This window comes from Cherax quadricarinatus, chromosome 23 (genome assembly GCF_038502225.1).
Source record: "Cherax quadricarinatus isolate ZL_2023a chromosome 23, ASM3850222v1, whole genome shotgun sequence".
NCBI classification, from domain to species: Eukaryota; Metazoa; Arthropoda; class Malacostraca; order Decapoda; family Parastacidae; genus Cherax; species Cherax quadricarinatus.
The window spans coordinates 17650272-17665985 of NC_091314.1; the positions used below are offsets into that span (position 1 = coordinate 17650272).

Genomic DNA, 15714 nt, shown 5'->3' on the forward strand with positions numbered 1-15714 from the left:
ATCGGGAAAGGATTCTCTATCTTTTCATAAGAATTTTTTTTTTTTTTTTTTTTTTTTTTTTTTTGAAATTTGGGGGACCCTGAGAACAAGTCTCTGAGAGGGCCTGTGGACCCTGAAAGGGATAAGGGTTAACTGTGGAAAGTCATACTCATGCACTAATTCAAACTCCTACATCAGGTTTTTTCCACAAGTTCTTGTTTGATATTCGGAGAAACTGTCTGCTTACTGTACAATTTAGGGGCCACGACAGCTTGGTAACACAAAAGATGGCGTAAATAAATCACTAATGCATATCATATCTCGAATTTTCGATTGCAAATCAAAACTAAATACCTATACAAGGGCAAATCACAACTTAAAATCATCTTAACTCCAGCCCATCATAGCACAAGGGATCACTGCACAGTGGACCCAGGAGTTTCGCGAGCCTCGCCCTTCGTGAATTTCGACTTTCGGCAACTTCTTTCATCAAAATAAAGCTCGCGGTTCGTGACCTGCCTCGTGATTCGCCCGTCATATGGGATGCGTCCATGTGGCTGCTCCCGGCCGGGCATACACAAAGGCTCCCAAGCAACTTCCATAGAGTCAGTGTGGCATGATTTGTGGGCAAGTGACCATCACCCCATGAGTTCATATGATACATTTCATAATAATCCATTGTTTTTTGTGCTTGGAACTGCTAAATAAGCCACCATGGGCCCAAAGAAGGCTCCTAGTGCCAGCTCTTTGGTAAAGAAGGAAAGAAACGTGATAGAATTCAAGAAAAAACTCAGCAAAGTACCAAAGTGGAGGAGCAAGAGAGAGGGGAGAATGTGCCTTCCTCAGTGATTCTACGATATGTACAATACTAAAGCAGCAGGTATTGATAAAGGCTATAGCGCCAGCCAGTTATAAAGTGTAGTACAGTGGACCCCCGGTTAACGATATTTTTTCACTCCAGAAGTATGTTCAGGTGCCAGTACTGACCGAATTTGTTCCCATAAGGAATATTGTGAAGTAGATTAGTCCATTTCAGACCCCCAAACATACACGTACAAACACACTTACATAAATACACTTACATAATTGGTCGCATTCGGAGGTGATCGTTATGCGGGGGTCCACTGTATTAACAGTGTAGCAAGTAAGTTAAGTGATTAAGCGATAGAAAAACGACATGAAAGTAACTCTCCAATGTTGTTAGAGGTGTATAGGGCCAATGAACCTATGCTGCCCTGCTATCTTCCACCACCCTAAACCTCTGCCAGCATCTCCTCCAACAAACTAATCAAACCAACATCTCCTCCAGGTGTAAATATTTCTTACTTATCAAGTGCAAATATTTCTTATTTATAAATTATGTACATTGTCTGTGTGAATAGTGGTGGTGGCTTCTGCTGCAGCCTCCACCACCACTAATATGTACGGCTTTTGCTGTCAGTGGCCCTTATATAAACCCAACAACATCACCACCACTTGTGACATATGGAATGACATATTTTATTCATTCTTGAGTATATATCATGTTTCTATGTTAATATTCTTTATAATATCATATTAGATGAATTGTGATAGATAAATAAGCTGTAGAGATGATATTAGCGCCATATTGAAGCATAATAAACTCTCCTCCCTCTCCCCTCCTACCTGTCTGCCATACACCAACAAGTCTTCAAAAAGGTGAATTTGATGTTAAATGTTCATATATCAATTTTATTAGAGCTTTGAATTTATCTGTCATTGTTTTCTGCATGTAATCTATAATTAATCTTTAAAAAAAATATTTTTTGTTAATCCTTTTGTATGTATGAAACGGATTAATTGAATTTTCATGATTTCTTATGAGGAAAATGATTTCGCTATTCGTGAATTTTGCCATTCGGCAGACTCTCTTGAACGGATTTATCACGAAACTTGAGGGTCCACTGTATTTAAAAAATACACCAGATCAGAATACAGTAGCAGCACAAAGCACTAGCAAAAAAAAAAAAAAATCATACAATGAACCACTCTGATTTCAATATACAGGTGCCCCTTGACTTATTTAGGGATTATGTTCCAACGAACCCTTTTTAAGTTCAAAATACTGAAAGTCAAATATGAATACATGTTTTTTTTTTTTTTCAACAAGTCGGCCGTCTCCCACCGAGGCAGGGTGACCCAAAAAAGAAAGAAAATCCCCAAAAAGAAAATACTTTCATCATCATTCAACACTTTCACCACACTCACACATTATCACTGCTTTTGCAGAGGTGCTCAGAATACAACAGTTTAGAAGCATATACGTATAAAGATACACAACATATCCCTCCAAACTGCCAATATCCCAAACCCCTCCTTTAAAGTGCAGGCAATGTACTTCCCATTTCCAGGACTCAAGTCCGACTATATGAAAATAACCGGTTTCCCTGAATCCCTTCACTAAATATTACCCTGCTCACACTCCAACAGATCGTCAGGTCCCAAGTATCATTCGTCTCCATTCACTGCTATCTAACACGCTCATGCACGCTTGCTGGAAGTCCAAGCCCCTCGCCCACAAAACCTCCTTTACCCCCTCTTTCCAACCCTTTCGAGGACGACCCCTACCCCTCTTTCCTTCCCCTATAGATTTATATGCTTTCCATGTCATTCTACTTTGATCCATTCTCTCTAAATGACCAAACCACATCAACAACCCCTCTTCTGCCCTCTGACTAATGCTTTTATTAACTCCACACCTTCTCCTAATTTCCACACTCCGAATTTTCTGCATAATATTTACACCACACATTGCCCTTAGACAGGACATCTCCACTGCCTCCAACCGTCTCCTCGCTGCTGCATTTACCACCCAAGCTTCACATCCATATAAGAGTGTTGGTACTACTATACTTTCATACATTCCCTTCTTTGCCTCCATAGATAACGTTTTTTGACTCCACATATACCTCAATGCACCACTCACCTTTTTTCCCTCATCAATTCTATGATTAACCTCATCCTTCATAAATCCATCCGCTGACACGTCAACTCCCAAGTATCTGAAAACATTCACTTCTTCCATACCCCTCCTCCCCAATTTGATATCCAATTTTTCTTTATCTAAATCATTTGATACCCTCATCACCTTACTCTTTTCTATGTTCACTTTCAACTTTCTACCTTTACACACATTCTCAAACTCATCCACTAACCTTTGCAATTTTTCTTTAGAATCTCCCATAAGCACAGTATCATCAGCAAAAAGTAACTGTGTCAATTCCCATTCTGAATTTGATTCCCCATAATTTAATCCCACCCCTCTCCCGAACACCCTAGCATTTACTTCTTTTACAACCCCATCTATAAATATATTAAACAACCATGGTGACATTACACATCCCTCTCTAAGACCTACTTTTACCGGGAAGTATTCTCCCTCTCTTCTACACACCCTAACCTGAGCCTCACTATCCTCATAAAAGCTCTTTACAGCATTTAGTAACTTACCACCTATTCCATATACTTGCAACATCTGCCACATTGCTCCTCTATCCACTCTATCATATGCCTTTTCTAAATCCATAAATGCAATAAAAACTTCCCTACCTTTATCTAAATACTGTTCACATATATGCTTCAATGTAAACACTTGATCTACACATCCCCTACCCACTCTGAAGCCTCCTTGCTCATCTGCAATCCTACATTCTGTCTTACCTCTAATTCTTTCAATTATAACCCTACCGTATACTTTTCCTGGTATACTCAGTAAACTTATTCCTCTATAATTTTTACAATCTCTTTTGTCCCCCTTCCCTTTATATAAAGGGACTATACATGCTCTCTGCCAATCCCTAGGTACCTTCCCCTCTTTCATACATTTATTAAACAAAAGTACCAACCACTCCAACACTATATCCCCCCCTGCTTTTAACATTTCTGTCATGATCCCATCAGTTCCAGCTGCTTTACCCCCTTTCATTCTACGTAATGCCTCACGTACCTCCACCACACTTACATTCTGCTCTTCTTCACTCCTAAAAGATGGTATACCTCCCTGGCCAGTGCATGAAATTACCGCCTCCCTTTCTTCCTCAACATTTAAAAGTTCCTCAAAATATTCTCGCCATCTACCTAATACCTCCCTCTCCCCATCTACTAACCCCCCTACTCTGTTTTTAACTGACAAATCCATACTTTCCTTAGGCTTTCTTAACTTGTTTAACTCAAAAATTTTTTCTTATTTTCATTAAAATTTCTTGACAGTGCCTCTCCCACTCTTTCATCTGCTCTCCTTTTGCACTCTCTCACCACTCTCTTCACCTTTCTTTTACTCTCCATATACTCTGCTCTTCTTATAACACTTCTGCTTTGTAAAAACCTCTCGTAAGCTACCTTTTTCTCTTTTATCACACCCTTTACTTCATCATTCTACCAATCACTCCTCTTTCCTCCTGCCCCCACCCTCCTATAACCACAAACTTCTGCCCCACATTCTAATACTGCATTTTTAAAACTATTTCAACCCTCTTCAACCCCCCCACTACTCATCTTTGCACTAGCCCACCTTTCTGCCAATAGTTGCTTATATCTCACCCGAACTTCCTCCTCCCTTAGTTTATACACTTTCACCTCCCTCTTACTTGTTGTTGCCACCTTCCTCTTTTCCCATCTACCTCTTACTCTAACTGTAGCTACAACTAAATAATGATCCGATATATCAGTTGCCCCTCTATAAACATGTACATCCTGGAGCCTACCCATCAACCTTTTATCCACCAATACATAATCTAACAAACTACTTTCATTACGTGCTACATCATACGTTGTATATTTATTTATCCTCTTTTTCATAAAATATGTATTACTTATTACCAAATTTCTTTCTACACATAGCTCAATTAAAGGCTCCCCATTTACATTTACCCCTGGCACCCCAAATTTACCTACTACTCCCTCCATAACATTTTTACCCACTTTATATGATAAAATAAATAAACAAATAACTACTGTTACTGAATAAGTAAATAAACAAATAATTACTGTAACTAGCTACTGTAAATACCAGTACAGTGGACCCCCGACCAACGAAAGCATCATCTAACAATAAATTCGACTAATGACGCGTTTCAGCGTAAAAAATTTTGGCCCGACCAACATTGAAAAACTTGACCAACATGATTCGTCTCGAACGTGTCCATGTGTCACATCTGGCCTAAGCGCGCCTTAGCTGCCCTGCCTTCAGTTAGTGTGCCAGTGTTTACAAGCCAGTGCGGTCGCATCCACGCATACATTCGGTACATTTTGTATTATTCCAGTGTTTTTAGTGCTTGTAATTGCAAAATAAGCCACCATGGGCCCCAAGAAAGCTTCTAGTGCCAATCCTGTGGTAAAAAGGGTGAGAATTACAAATGAAATGAAGATCATCCCAAAGTATGAAACTGGAGTGAGTGTCTCTGAGCTGGCCAGGTTGTATAACAAACCCCAATCAACCATCGCTACTATCTTGGCCAACAGAAAGGCAATCAAGGAAGTTGTTGTTGCAAAAGCTGCAAGTATGTTTTCGAAACACAGACTGCAAGTAGTCAAAGATGTTGAGAGACTGTTATTGGTGTGGATAAATGAAAAACAGATATCATGGAAGGGGATTCCCCTTCCAAAAAATAATAAAGTCCATCATCTCCCCTCCTCCCATCCCATCCCATCACTCGTCACCACATCCTCAATAAAGGTAAGTGTCATTTATTCTTCATTACACAATATACATATGTATACATGTATTGTGCATCTATCCTTCTGTTTGTGTGTAGGAAAATGTGCATTTCATGTGGTAAAAATATATTTTTTTTCATAGTTTTGGGTGTCTTGAACGGATTAACCCTTAAACTGTCCAAATGTAGATCTACGTTCACTTGCGCAGCGCTCCGACCCTGATTTTCCCCATTTGAAAGCATGTAAAAAAATGTAGATCTACGTTCGGAGCTCCCCGCACATGGACGTAGATCTACATTTGGACAGTTTAAGGGTTAATTTGATTTCCATTATTTCTTAGGGGAAAATTAATTCAACTAACGATAATTTCGTCTAACGATGAGCTCTATGGAACGGATTAATATCGTTGGTTGAGGGTCCACTGTACTGAAAAATAAATGAATACAAGTTCATCTTATCAATACACGTACAGTACTGTACGATGGTGATATTTTGACTTTACAGTGGTGTGATAGCACCATTGTAAAGTCAAGCCATTGTAAAGCAAGGAGTATCTGTATACCACATTTAATATACAAATAACCCAAACATAGGAGAGAGGAGCTTACGACAATGCTTCGGTCTAACTTGGACCATTTACAGTCACACTAACAGGAAGGAGAGGAGGGAGAGAGTATATATAGGCCAGAAGACAGGGATGGGACAAGAGAGGTAGTAGAGGAAGCTGAGAAGTATAGTAATGGGCCCCTAGCAAGGGAGCTAGGGGCCCACAAAGGGTAGGAACAAGAACACAGAGGAGGAAAAATATACAAATAAAATAATAATAAACAATAATAGTAATGGACCAAATACCCAAGGTTGAAGAAAGAAAGCCCAAAGGAGAAAAAGGAAAGGGAAAGAGGGAGAAGGGGAAGCAAGAATCAGGGTAAGTCACAGGTGTTCTGAAGTTTGGAGCATTTTACAATGTAATGGGAAAGAAAGGCATCTACAGAGACAAAGCCAGGACTAAGATTCATACAAGGAAAGTTGTGTATAAGGGAGGATTCAACCAGATGGCGACTGTGAAAGTTAGACGTGGGGTAGACAGTTTTAGCAGAAGACCAGTCAATAGGATGACTGTGATCCCTGACATGACAGAAAAGAGCATTTTTGGTGTCAGCAAGCCTAACACTACTTTTGTGCTCCCTGAGTCTGTCAGAAAGAGAATGGCCAGTTTCTCCAAAGTGTTGAGGAGGACAAGATGAACAAGAAATAGAGTAGACACCAGGAGAATCTATAGAGAGAGGAGAGGTATGAACTAGATTGGTGCGAAGAGTGTTAGTCTAGCAAAAAGTATGTTTGATGTCTAAGGAACGGAGAGAGCTGCTGAGATTAGAAAGACTGGAAATATAGGGAAGGCAGAGGACAGGAGAGTTCCCAGGAGTAGAGAGTTTGGGAGAGAAGAAAGTCCGTTTAGCACATGAGAAGGCAGAGTCTATGAAATGGGAAGGGTAGCCAAGACGGGAAAATGAATTACGAAGAGTGCAGTTCTGATTCAGTGAACTGAGGGTCACAAATGCAGAGAGCATGGAGAAAGAGGGAGATAAGAACATTTTTTCTTAACAGAAGAAGCATGATAAGAAAAGTAGTGAATGTACATGCCACTGTGCATAGGGTTGCGGTACACGGAAAAGCCAAACCTGTATCTGAATGGCGGACATGAACATCAAGGAAAGACAGCAAGGAATTAGATTTCCATTTAGCTTTAAACTTAATGGAAGGGGTAAGATTATTAAGGGTATCAAGAAATGGTTGAAAGAGACTAAAGCCATGAGGCGAAAGAGCAAAGATGTCATCTACATAGCGGAACCAGAGTGAATAGTAGGAGTCAATAGTAGGAAGAAGAACAGTCTTGAAGTATTCCAGCACAGCAAGAGTAGGAAGAACAGTCTTGAAGTATTCCATGTAAAGATTGGCAAGAACAGGAGATAGAGCAGAGCCCATAGCGACACCGAAAGTTTGAGAATAATATCTGCCTTGGAAGGAAAAGGGATTAGAGTCCACACAAAGGAGGATAAGCTCAAGAAAGACATCAGTAGGTATAGGGAGATGAAGTAGCCCTTCATTGAGGACATTATCAAAAGGGACATTAGTGAAGAGGGAATCGACGTCAAGACTGAGCATCTTACAGGTCAGGAGAGAGCGAACACGCTCAATGAAGTCTTGAGAATGACGAAGGTGGGCAGGAGAAAAAGTATCAAGAAAGGGAGTGAAGGTTTTGGCCAGCCAAGAAGCAAGAGAATAAGAGACATAACCTCTAGAGGATATGATGGGACATAGAAGAATATCAGGTTTATGAGTTTTGGGAAGGCCATAGAAATGGGGCAGAAGAGACAAATGACACGAAAATGTTGAACAAGGTCAAAGTCAGGAGGACAGAGGTCAGAGAGTCCTTAGTTTCTTGTAGAAACTTCTCTTGATGTGATCAAGAGGGTTGGAAATGAGAGGAGTGTAGGTGCATCAGTCAGAGAGCAAGACAACAGCTTTACGGAGGTAATCCTCGCAATCAAGGATAACTACCGAATTACCTTTGTCAGAAGAAAGTATGACAGTGTTAGTGTTAGATTTAACCCTTAAACTGTCCAAACATTGATCTACGTTCAAGTGCGTAGTGCTCCGAATGTAGATCTACGTTTTATTTTACATGTTTTCAAATGTAAAAAAAAAAAAAAATAGATAGATCTACATTCAGAGCGCTACTCACATGAATGTAGATCTACGTTTGGGGAGTTTAAAGTTTAACCCTTTGACTGTTCTGGTCATATATATATACGCCTTACGAGCCAGTGTTTCGGACGTATAGATACTCGATAATTCTAGTGGCTTCAAATCAAGCAGGAGTAAGCTGCTAGGCCCACATGTGAGAAAATGGGTCTGTGTGCACCATATAAAAAAAAAATCCTGCAGCACACAGTGCATGAGAAAAAAAATCCGACCGTTTTTTGGATTAAAATGCCGACTTTGAGGTGTATTTTCGTATAGTATTTATGGCTGTATTCTAGTTTTCATGGTCTCATGTGATAGAATGGAAAACATATTACAGAAAGAGAGATGATTTTGATTAGTTTCACAATGAAAACGACCTTGAAATTGAGCTCAAATTAGCGGAAATGTTCGATTTTTACCAATGTTCAAGAGTACGCAAATCACACCATACTTCCAATACACGTCAACTGGGAAGTCTAATTTTCTTTCACTAGTGCACTGATATTATTTATACCATTTTTACAATAATGCAGTAGTCTGCATAACAGTAACTCTTCTATTTTTTGTATGAATAAAAAATCAAAACAGAAAGCAATAGTAATATAAGAGGGGCCTAGAGACATGACTAATGAACAGAGGATATGTTATTTTAGTGCCAAGAATGTCTACATTGTTTATTCTGGACCCTATTTTGAAATTGGCATCTTTTTTAATTTGCGTTAAATTGGCCAAATTGCCAATTTCTGACCACTTTATTGGGTAGTTCCAATCAGTAAATGGGCAGTTTCTTGTATTCAGTTGATAGAAAAAATGGAGTTCTAAAGAAATAGCTATGAGTTTGGTCAACTGGAACAATGGAATTGGCCAAAAATAAGGCTCCAAGTCGGCGAAATCACCGATGTGTGTATGTCGCCGAGACCGCTAACTTTGCGGGAGTGTAATTCCGTGAGTTTTCGACCAAATTTCGTACTTTTGGTGTCATTACCATTGGGAGAAGATTCTCTATCATTTCATAAGAATTTTTTTTTTTTCCAAAAAATTTTCAAAAAATTTTTGACATAGAATGACAGTTTCAGAAAGGGGCTTGCGGCAGTCAAAGGGTTAGGAGAAGAAAGAGCAAGTTGATAGCGGCACGGAAGGTGGTGATTCTTAGAAAACAGACTATCAAGAGCAGGAAGGAGAGTGCCATGAATAGTGGACAAGTCAGGAAGATTACAAGAGCGAGACTGACAAAAAGAATCAAAAGAGCTAATCAGGTCAATACCAGCATAATGGGTAGGTGAAGTGGCAAAGGAAGGTGCATTTCCTTCTTAAATCGCTTGACCAAGAAAAGGCTGTGGGCCCAGACAAGTTGAGCCCAAGATTGCTGAGAAGATGTGCAGACCAGCTAGCAGCACCTCTAACTCGCATCTGCGACTCTCATCTGCGACTGCTTGACAGAGTAGAGAACAGAGCAAGACGTCCCATCTCTCGCCTGGACCCATCCTGGATAGATCTGTCATTTCAGCAGAGCCTTCAACATAGGAGGTATGTGTGTGACCTTACTGTTATGTACAAGGCCAATATTGTCAAAGTACCACACTTGGATCCACTTCGAGGACAGCGTGAAACAAGCTTTTATGCCACAAGACGGACAGAAAGCAGCAACTTCACTCTGGCTGTACCCTTCTCCAGAACATCACTCCATCTGAGATCATATATACTCAGGATGACTCGAGTATGGAACACATTCGTACAGCATAATGATGTCAACGAGATAAAGTCAGTTGATCAAATGAAAATGCTGGCCCACAGATGGCTCCAATTTCATCCTGTTCCCTACTTGTATGTCTCATAACAATAAAAATGCTTTCAAATGAGCTGATGTAGGTAACAGCTCTTAGCTTGCCAATAAAGTTAGGAATCCTTAACCTGTAAATAGCCTGTCAATAAAGCTAGGGATCCTTAACCTTGTCAAACCATGTGTAAAAAAAAAAAAAAAAAACCCAAGCAGTTCAAGCTCATGCTGAGAGAGTGTGACCAAAGACAAATTAGAAACACAGTCAGTAAGGGAGAATTTAGACCAAGGGCTATTTGAGATTAGACGTTGAAGTTTATTCTGTAGTTTAGAAGAATGAATTTGTGAGTTCAGGTGAGCAGCATCAAGAGCAATGGTAGTGAGAAGGTTACCGAGATCTTGTGGAAGAGAAGCAAAGAGAGCACGTTGATGCTGATGGAGAGTAAAGAAAGCATCTTCAACCTGAGACTTAGTAGAGAGAATGAACTGTTGAAGTGGATGGGCATGGTCCAAGTCAGACCGAAACGTAGTCGTCAGCTCCTCTCTCCTATGTGCGAGTTATTTGTGTATTGTTCCAGTCACGGTATTGTGCCTTTTTGTTATTCACCACATTTAAAACAGTATAGTTCAACACTAAAAACAGGTTAAAACTATCACAACAAATATGATTGACAATATATACCTTAACAAAGATATTTAGCGACCGGTCATCTGCATTCCAAGCATGTTTAAGGGAAGCTTCTCGGGGTACTGGTGGCATATCCAATAGCAGGTCTAGCCTCTTGGGGCGGGTGTAGTCTGGAGACATCGCCAGCTCTCGGGTGAGGCGAGGCTGTAGTGACCCACCCTCACCCCGACCCACAGACTTCATACCACCTGAAAAAAAAAAATTAAAAACATATATGAACCCTATGAATGTTTGGTTACCAGTAAGAGTTGCACAACTAATTTACAAAGATGTCTAATACTGAAATTATTTAGCACCCTGTCTTTGTCATGTGAGCCAATAAAATTACAAGAAAGCAGATAACCATCAATTAACATGCGACCAGTTAACACTTTCATTTTAACACAGTTGCAAAATGGCGGAGTACATGTAGGTGAAAATGTAGATGTTCTCTGAACCAATATCATGGAATCTTGGTTCAGAGGACATCTACATGACCTTCTTCACGGCTACTACAACTACTACTACAAATAGCTCATAACTTTGGGTATGACCTATTTCCACTGGGGAATCCCGCCTACCAGTGACTATGTCCTTGTCTGCTACCCGTCCCTATCCACTGACACGTATATAAGCGCCAGCCTCCTTGCCTGTGCTTCAGAATCTATACAACCACGATGATCTTCAAACCAACTCCAAGGCCGAGGGACTGCTTACCTCATCTTTTGTACGTATATAGTTCTAATGTCTTCTAGTTATGTGGAAAAAGACACTTATGTACAGTTCAGGACATTTATTAAAGGAAACGTTTCCTTTAATAAATGTCCTGAACTGTACATAAGTGTCTTTTTCCACATCTTGTTGGTATCACCATACCATTTCCTCTTCTAGTTATGTCCTAGAATCTGTATTGATAAAGCCACTGGATGGAAAAACGTCTACAATAAAGATATCCAGAAGTTGCACATGTGTCTTAACTTTCATATTTTGTGATGGCCTAGATAATGTACACATCAGTGCCCTGTTTGTATGATTCCAATACCATTATCTGCCTATGTTAGTGAATAGATTTTATCTTTTCATCATTCTACCCCGTCTTTGGACAGTAATTTTGGTGTTTTGATGAAAATCAAGATATCATGTCTTGGAGACAGAATGAGATTATGGCTAGAATGAGGTATTGATTCACATAATTAGGAAGAATGAGGCAGAGATATAAGCTTCTGCAAGGAGTAACCCAGGGTGTGATCTGATAAGAATAATAAATAAGCCACAACAGCTAAGAAAAAGTTACCTAGCTAGTGGAATGAGAAAAACTAAGGAAGATGCAAAAATTAATTTCATCTTAATAAGGAAAAAGCCTTAGGGTTCTACAAAACTGTGTGTGATAAGATATAAGATTTGTTTGGATTTTTAATTTGGAGGATTAGCCACCCAGGGTAACCAAAGAAAGTATGTGCATCATCAAGGATTGTCTGTCTTATTTCCATTGGGGTCCTTCAATCTTGTCCCTAGGATGCAACCACACCAGTTGACTACTATTACTGCTAGGTGAACAGGGACAGCAGGTGTAAGGAAACATGCTCAACATTTCCACCTGTGTCAAGGATGGAACCATGGACACAGTGTGTGCGAGGCAAGAGCATTGCCAACCAAGGAAGGATTGAACAAGAATGCTTGTTTAGGACAAGCTAGTTCCCTAAGTTCAATTTGTGCAGTCAGCTGCATATTACATTTTCTGGTGAATGTGCTACTCCTGACTACATTGTTGAATAACAGGAAATTATTTTTAAGGGTAGATATAGGCCATAGAAAGTGTTTAATGCTGATGAAGCAAGTCTTTATTGTAAAATGACAGCAAAAGAAAAATGCACTGGAATTCAAGGCAGAAAAGGATCACTGCAGCTTGCATCAGGCAATTATAAAGTGCAAATTCAAGCATATATTGCACTCCAAGATTCAAACCAGTCAGCATGAATGACAGAGGTTATACGTATTTTAATAGGTTATATTTTAATAGGAAAATAGAGTAATTATTTTATTTTTGGGTGAGTATGAATTTAAAATGGAAGGCAAGTGTAATATAGGAGAGGCCTGGCAGCATGATTACTGAACAAAGGAAGTTTTTTTTTTTTGTGTCAGAAATATCTACAGTGTTTATTTTGTACTACTATCAAATTTATATTTTTTTAATTTTGTGTAAAATTGGCCAAATTACTGACTTCTGTGCACTTTACAGGGTTATTGTAATAGATGAATGAACAATGTCTTGGGTTCAATTGACTGAATGGTCAAATGGGGCAATGTTATTGACTAAAACTGGACTCAAAATGGGTAAAATTGACAACAAAATCTGCTGGGTTGATAGATTTGGAAATAATGGACAAAGTCCTTTAGTTGCAGAACTGTTCATTGTTACAATTATGCTAAAATAATCTTTGCTCTATCCACTACAACTGTCATTACTGGCCACCCACTTCCCCAGTTAGCCCATTAAATAAATAACACGACTAAAAAAATTCCCCATCATTGATTCAATAACTATCTTGCCAAAAGTGCACAGATTTTTCAACTTCAAATGATCCTCTTAATTGCCACATTCCCACCCACCTTCAGAATGCAGTCACTGTATGTCTAACCTCCAGGGGGTTGGACATCGTATAATCTGTGCACTTTTGACAAGAGAGCTATTGAATCAATGATGGTTTTTTTTTTTTTTTTGCCTGTTTTAATGAAACTCCTGATGAGTAAAAAAAAAAAAACCCATAAACCCAATACAGTATTATACATTTCATTTTGTTCATATCTACTTTATCAATCCCTCTTGAGTACTTTGCATGTCCAGCTAACCAGTTTCCTTGAATCCTCTTCATAAATGTTTCACTGCTCACACTCCAACAGCACATTAAATCCTAAAAACAACTAATTTTCAAGCAAAACAATCAACAAATTCAAATATGTCCCTCTAGTTAAAAGCCTCCTTCATACTCTCCCTCCAATTCTTAAGGGTGTGAGGGATAGATGTCAAGTATAAAAATTGACATGAAACATTAGTACGTTAGAAAATTACATCCAGTCTTACAATGGCAATAAACCCTTTAAACGTAGTTTCACGTACATACAAAAATACGAGTAAAAGGGGCATGGTTGTAAAACTTTCATTCTGCAGCATTCTGTATTTACCTCTTAAAGACACTTATTCTCTAAATTGGAATGATACTGCTATACACTAACAGCATCCCATAAGGCAAGCAAAACTCCATATCTAGGGAATGTACAGAATCTCCATGGCACATAAAAATTCAGTCAAGAACCTAAATTACTGGAAACATTTGAAGTCTTGTACTCCTTGGAACAAAGGCAGGAAAGATAGTACTTTGTAATTTGCAACTGGAAAATTCTAGTAGCATTGGTCCCAAACCTGCACACACAAATTACTCCCTACAAAAGCAAGAACTTCAGCAGATGTCAAATACCCCAATTAAAAGCAGGGATGCCATGAGTACACTGTAAGTGTAAAGAGCCCAAGACTATTTATTCAACAGCCTCCACAAAAAATAAGGGAAATTACCAAGAGACCACTTGCTGCCTTCAAGAGGTGACTGGATTAGTTTCTAAAGTTGGTTCCTGATTAGCTGAGCTGTGGCTTGTACACTGGATTCCATGAGGCCAGCAATGACAGCCTGGTTGATCAGACCCTGATCCACCAGGTCTGGGATTGTGCCATGGGGGGTGATGACCCTTGGAACACACTCCAGGTACCACTTTGGGCCTGTATATTGTATCCCTAAATGCATGGCACAGTTCTGCCACCTAGCTTTGGGACAGATGAATGACTTTGGCCAGGTTTCCCCATCACTTATGCCTAGGTGCCTTTACTGTTTATCTTTATAGTGGATATGGATAAAAACGCTTGCCACAGTTTTGTATCTTCCTTCGAGAACGATATTAAAAATAAACAAGAAAGTCACTTCATAAAAACTGAAGGACGATATAAGCAAAGCATTCCAGTGGGCAGTGAAGAATAATGTGGCATTCAATGGAAACAAGCTCCAACTGCTTAGGTGTGGAAAGAATGAAGAATTCAAATAGGACAGTGTAACAAAATGCATGAGGATTACCAGATAGAAGAGAAAGAATGTGTAAAGGACCTGAGGGTAATGTCAGCTGTTTTTTTTTTTTTTTTTGTGTGTGTGTGTGTGTGTGTGTGTGTGTGTGTGTGTGTGTGTGTGTGTGTGTGTGTGTGTGTGTGTGTGTGTGTGTGTGTGTGTGTGTGTGTGTGTAGGTACCACCTCTAAAACTGGACTGGGGACCCTCATCCTCAGAGAAGAGAATAAACGTACCTCAGGGAAAACTCAAACAGAGCTGTTTGAATATTTTCTTCTCCTACCACCCCCTATATTCTATATTCTATGTGAACTTCAATAACAGACAGAATACACTGACAGGACACACAAACATAAATACACTGGTACAATATGTCAAAGATTGTGAATCTCCAGCTCCTCCAAAGTTGGAAGCGAGCCCATTATGCAACATGCATTTCCCCTCTGGATGGCCACGCTGAGGCGCTGGAACATGAAAGTGGCTGCCCTTGGGTCCCTGGTGGTGTCAATGAGTCTGGATCCCAGTTCTTTAAGGAAATGTGTGACATTTTTTCCCTGTGATACCAAGGTCTCAGATCCCAATGGGACAAATTGATACTGTTGCCTTATGTCCCTGTACTTGCCAATCTTGTACTCCTCCCTGGGATCAGCAGCTCCTCCCTGTCACCTGACACTGTGATGGATGTAGGTGTCAGCCAGTGTGGACACACAGGTATAGTCTCAAGCTAAGAGCTTGCCATTCTTCCAAGGACAGATGATCCCAT

General features: G+C 39.7%; 1 protein-coding gene across 9 annotated transcripts in view; it reads right to left on the bottom strand.

The window, feature by feature from the left end:
- gus (splA/ryanodine receptor domain and SOCS box containing gustavus) overlaps positions 1–15714 on the bottom strand; it is an 843229-nt gene that overhangs the window by 17593 nt on the left and 809922 nt on the right. For all 9 annotated transcript variants that reach the window (XM_053772378.2, XM_053772374.1, XM_070087992.1 and 6 more), the window contains one exon: positions 10860–11053. In XM_053772378.2, the coding sequence (XP_053628353.1) occupies positions 10860–11053 (194 nt within the window). The remainder of the gene's footprint in view (positions 1–10859; positions 11054–15714) is intronic.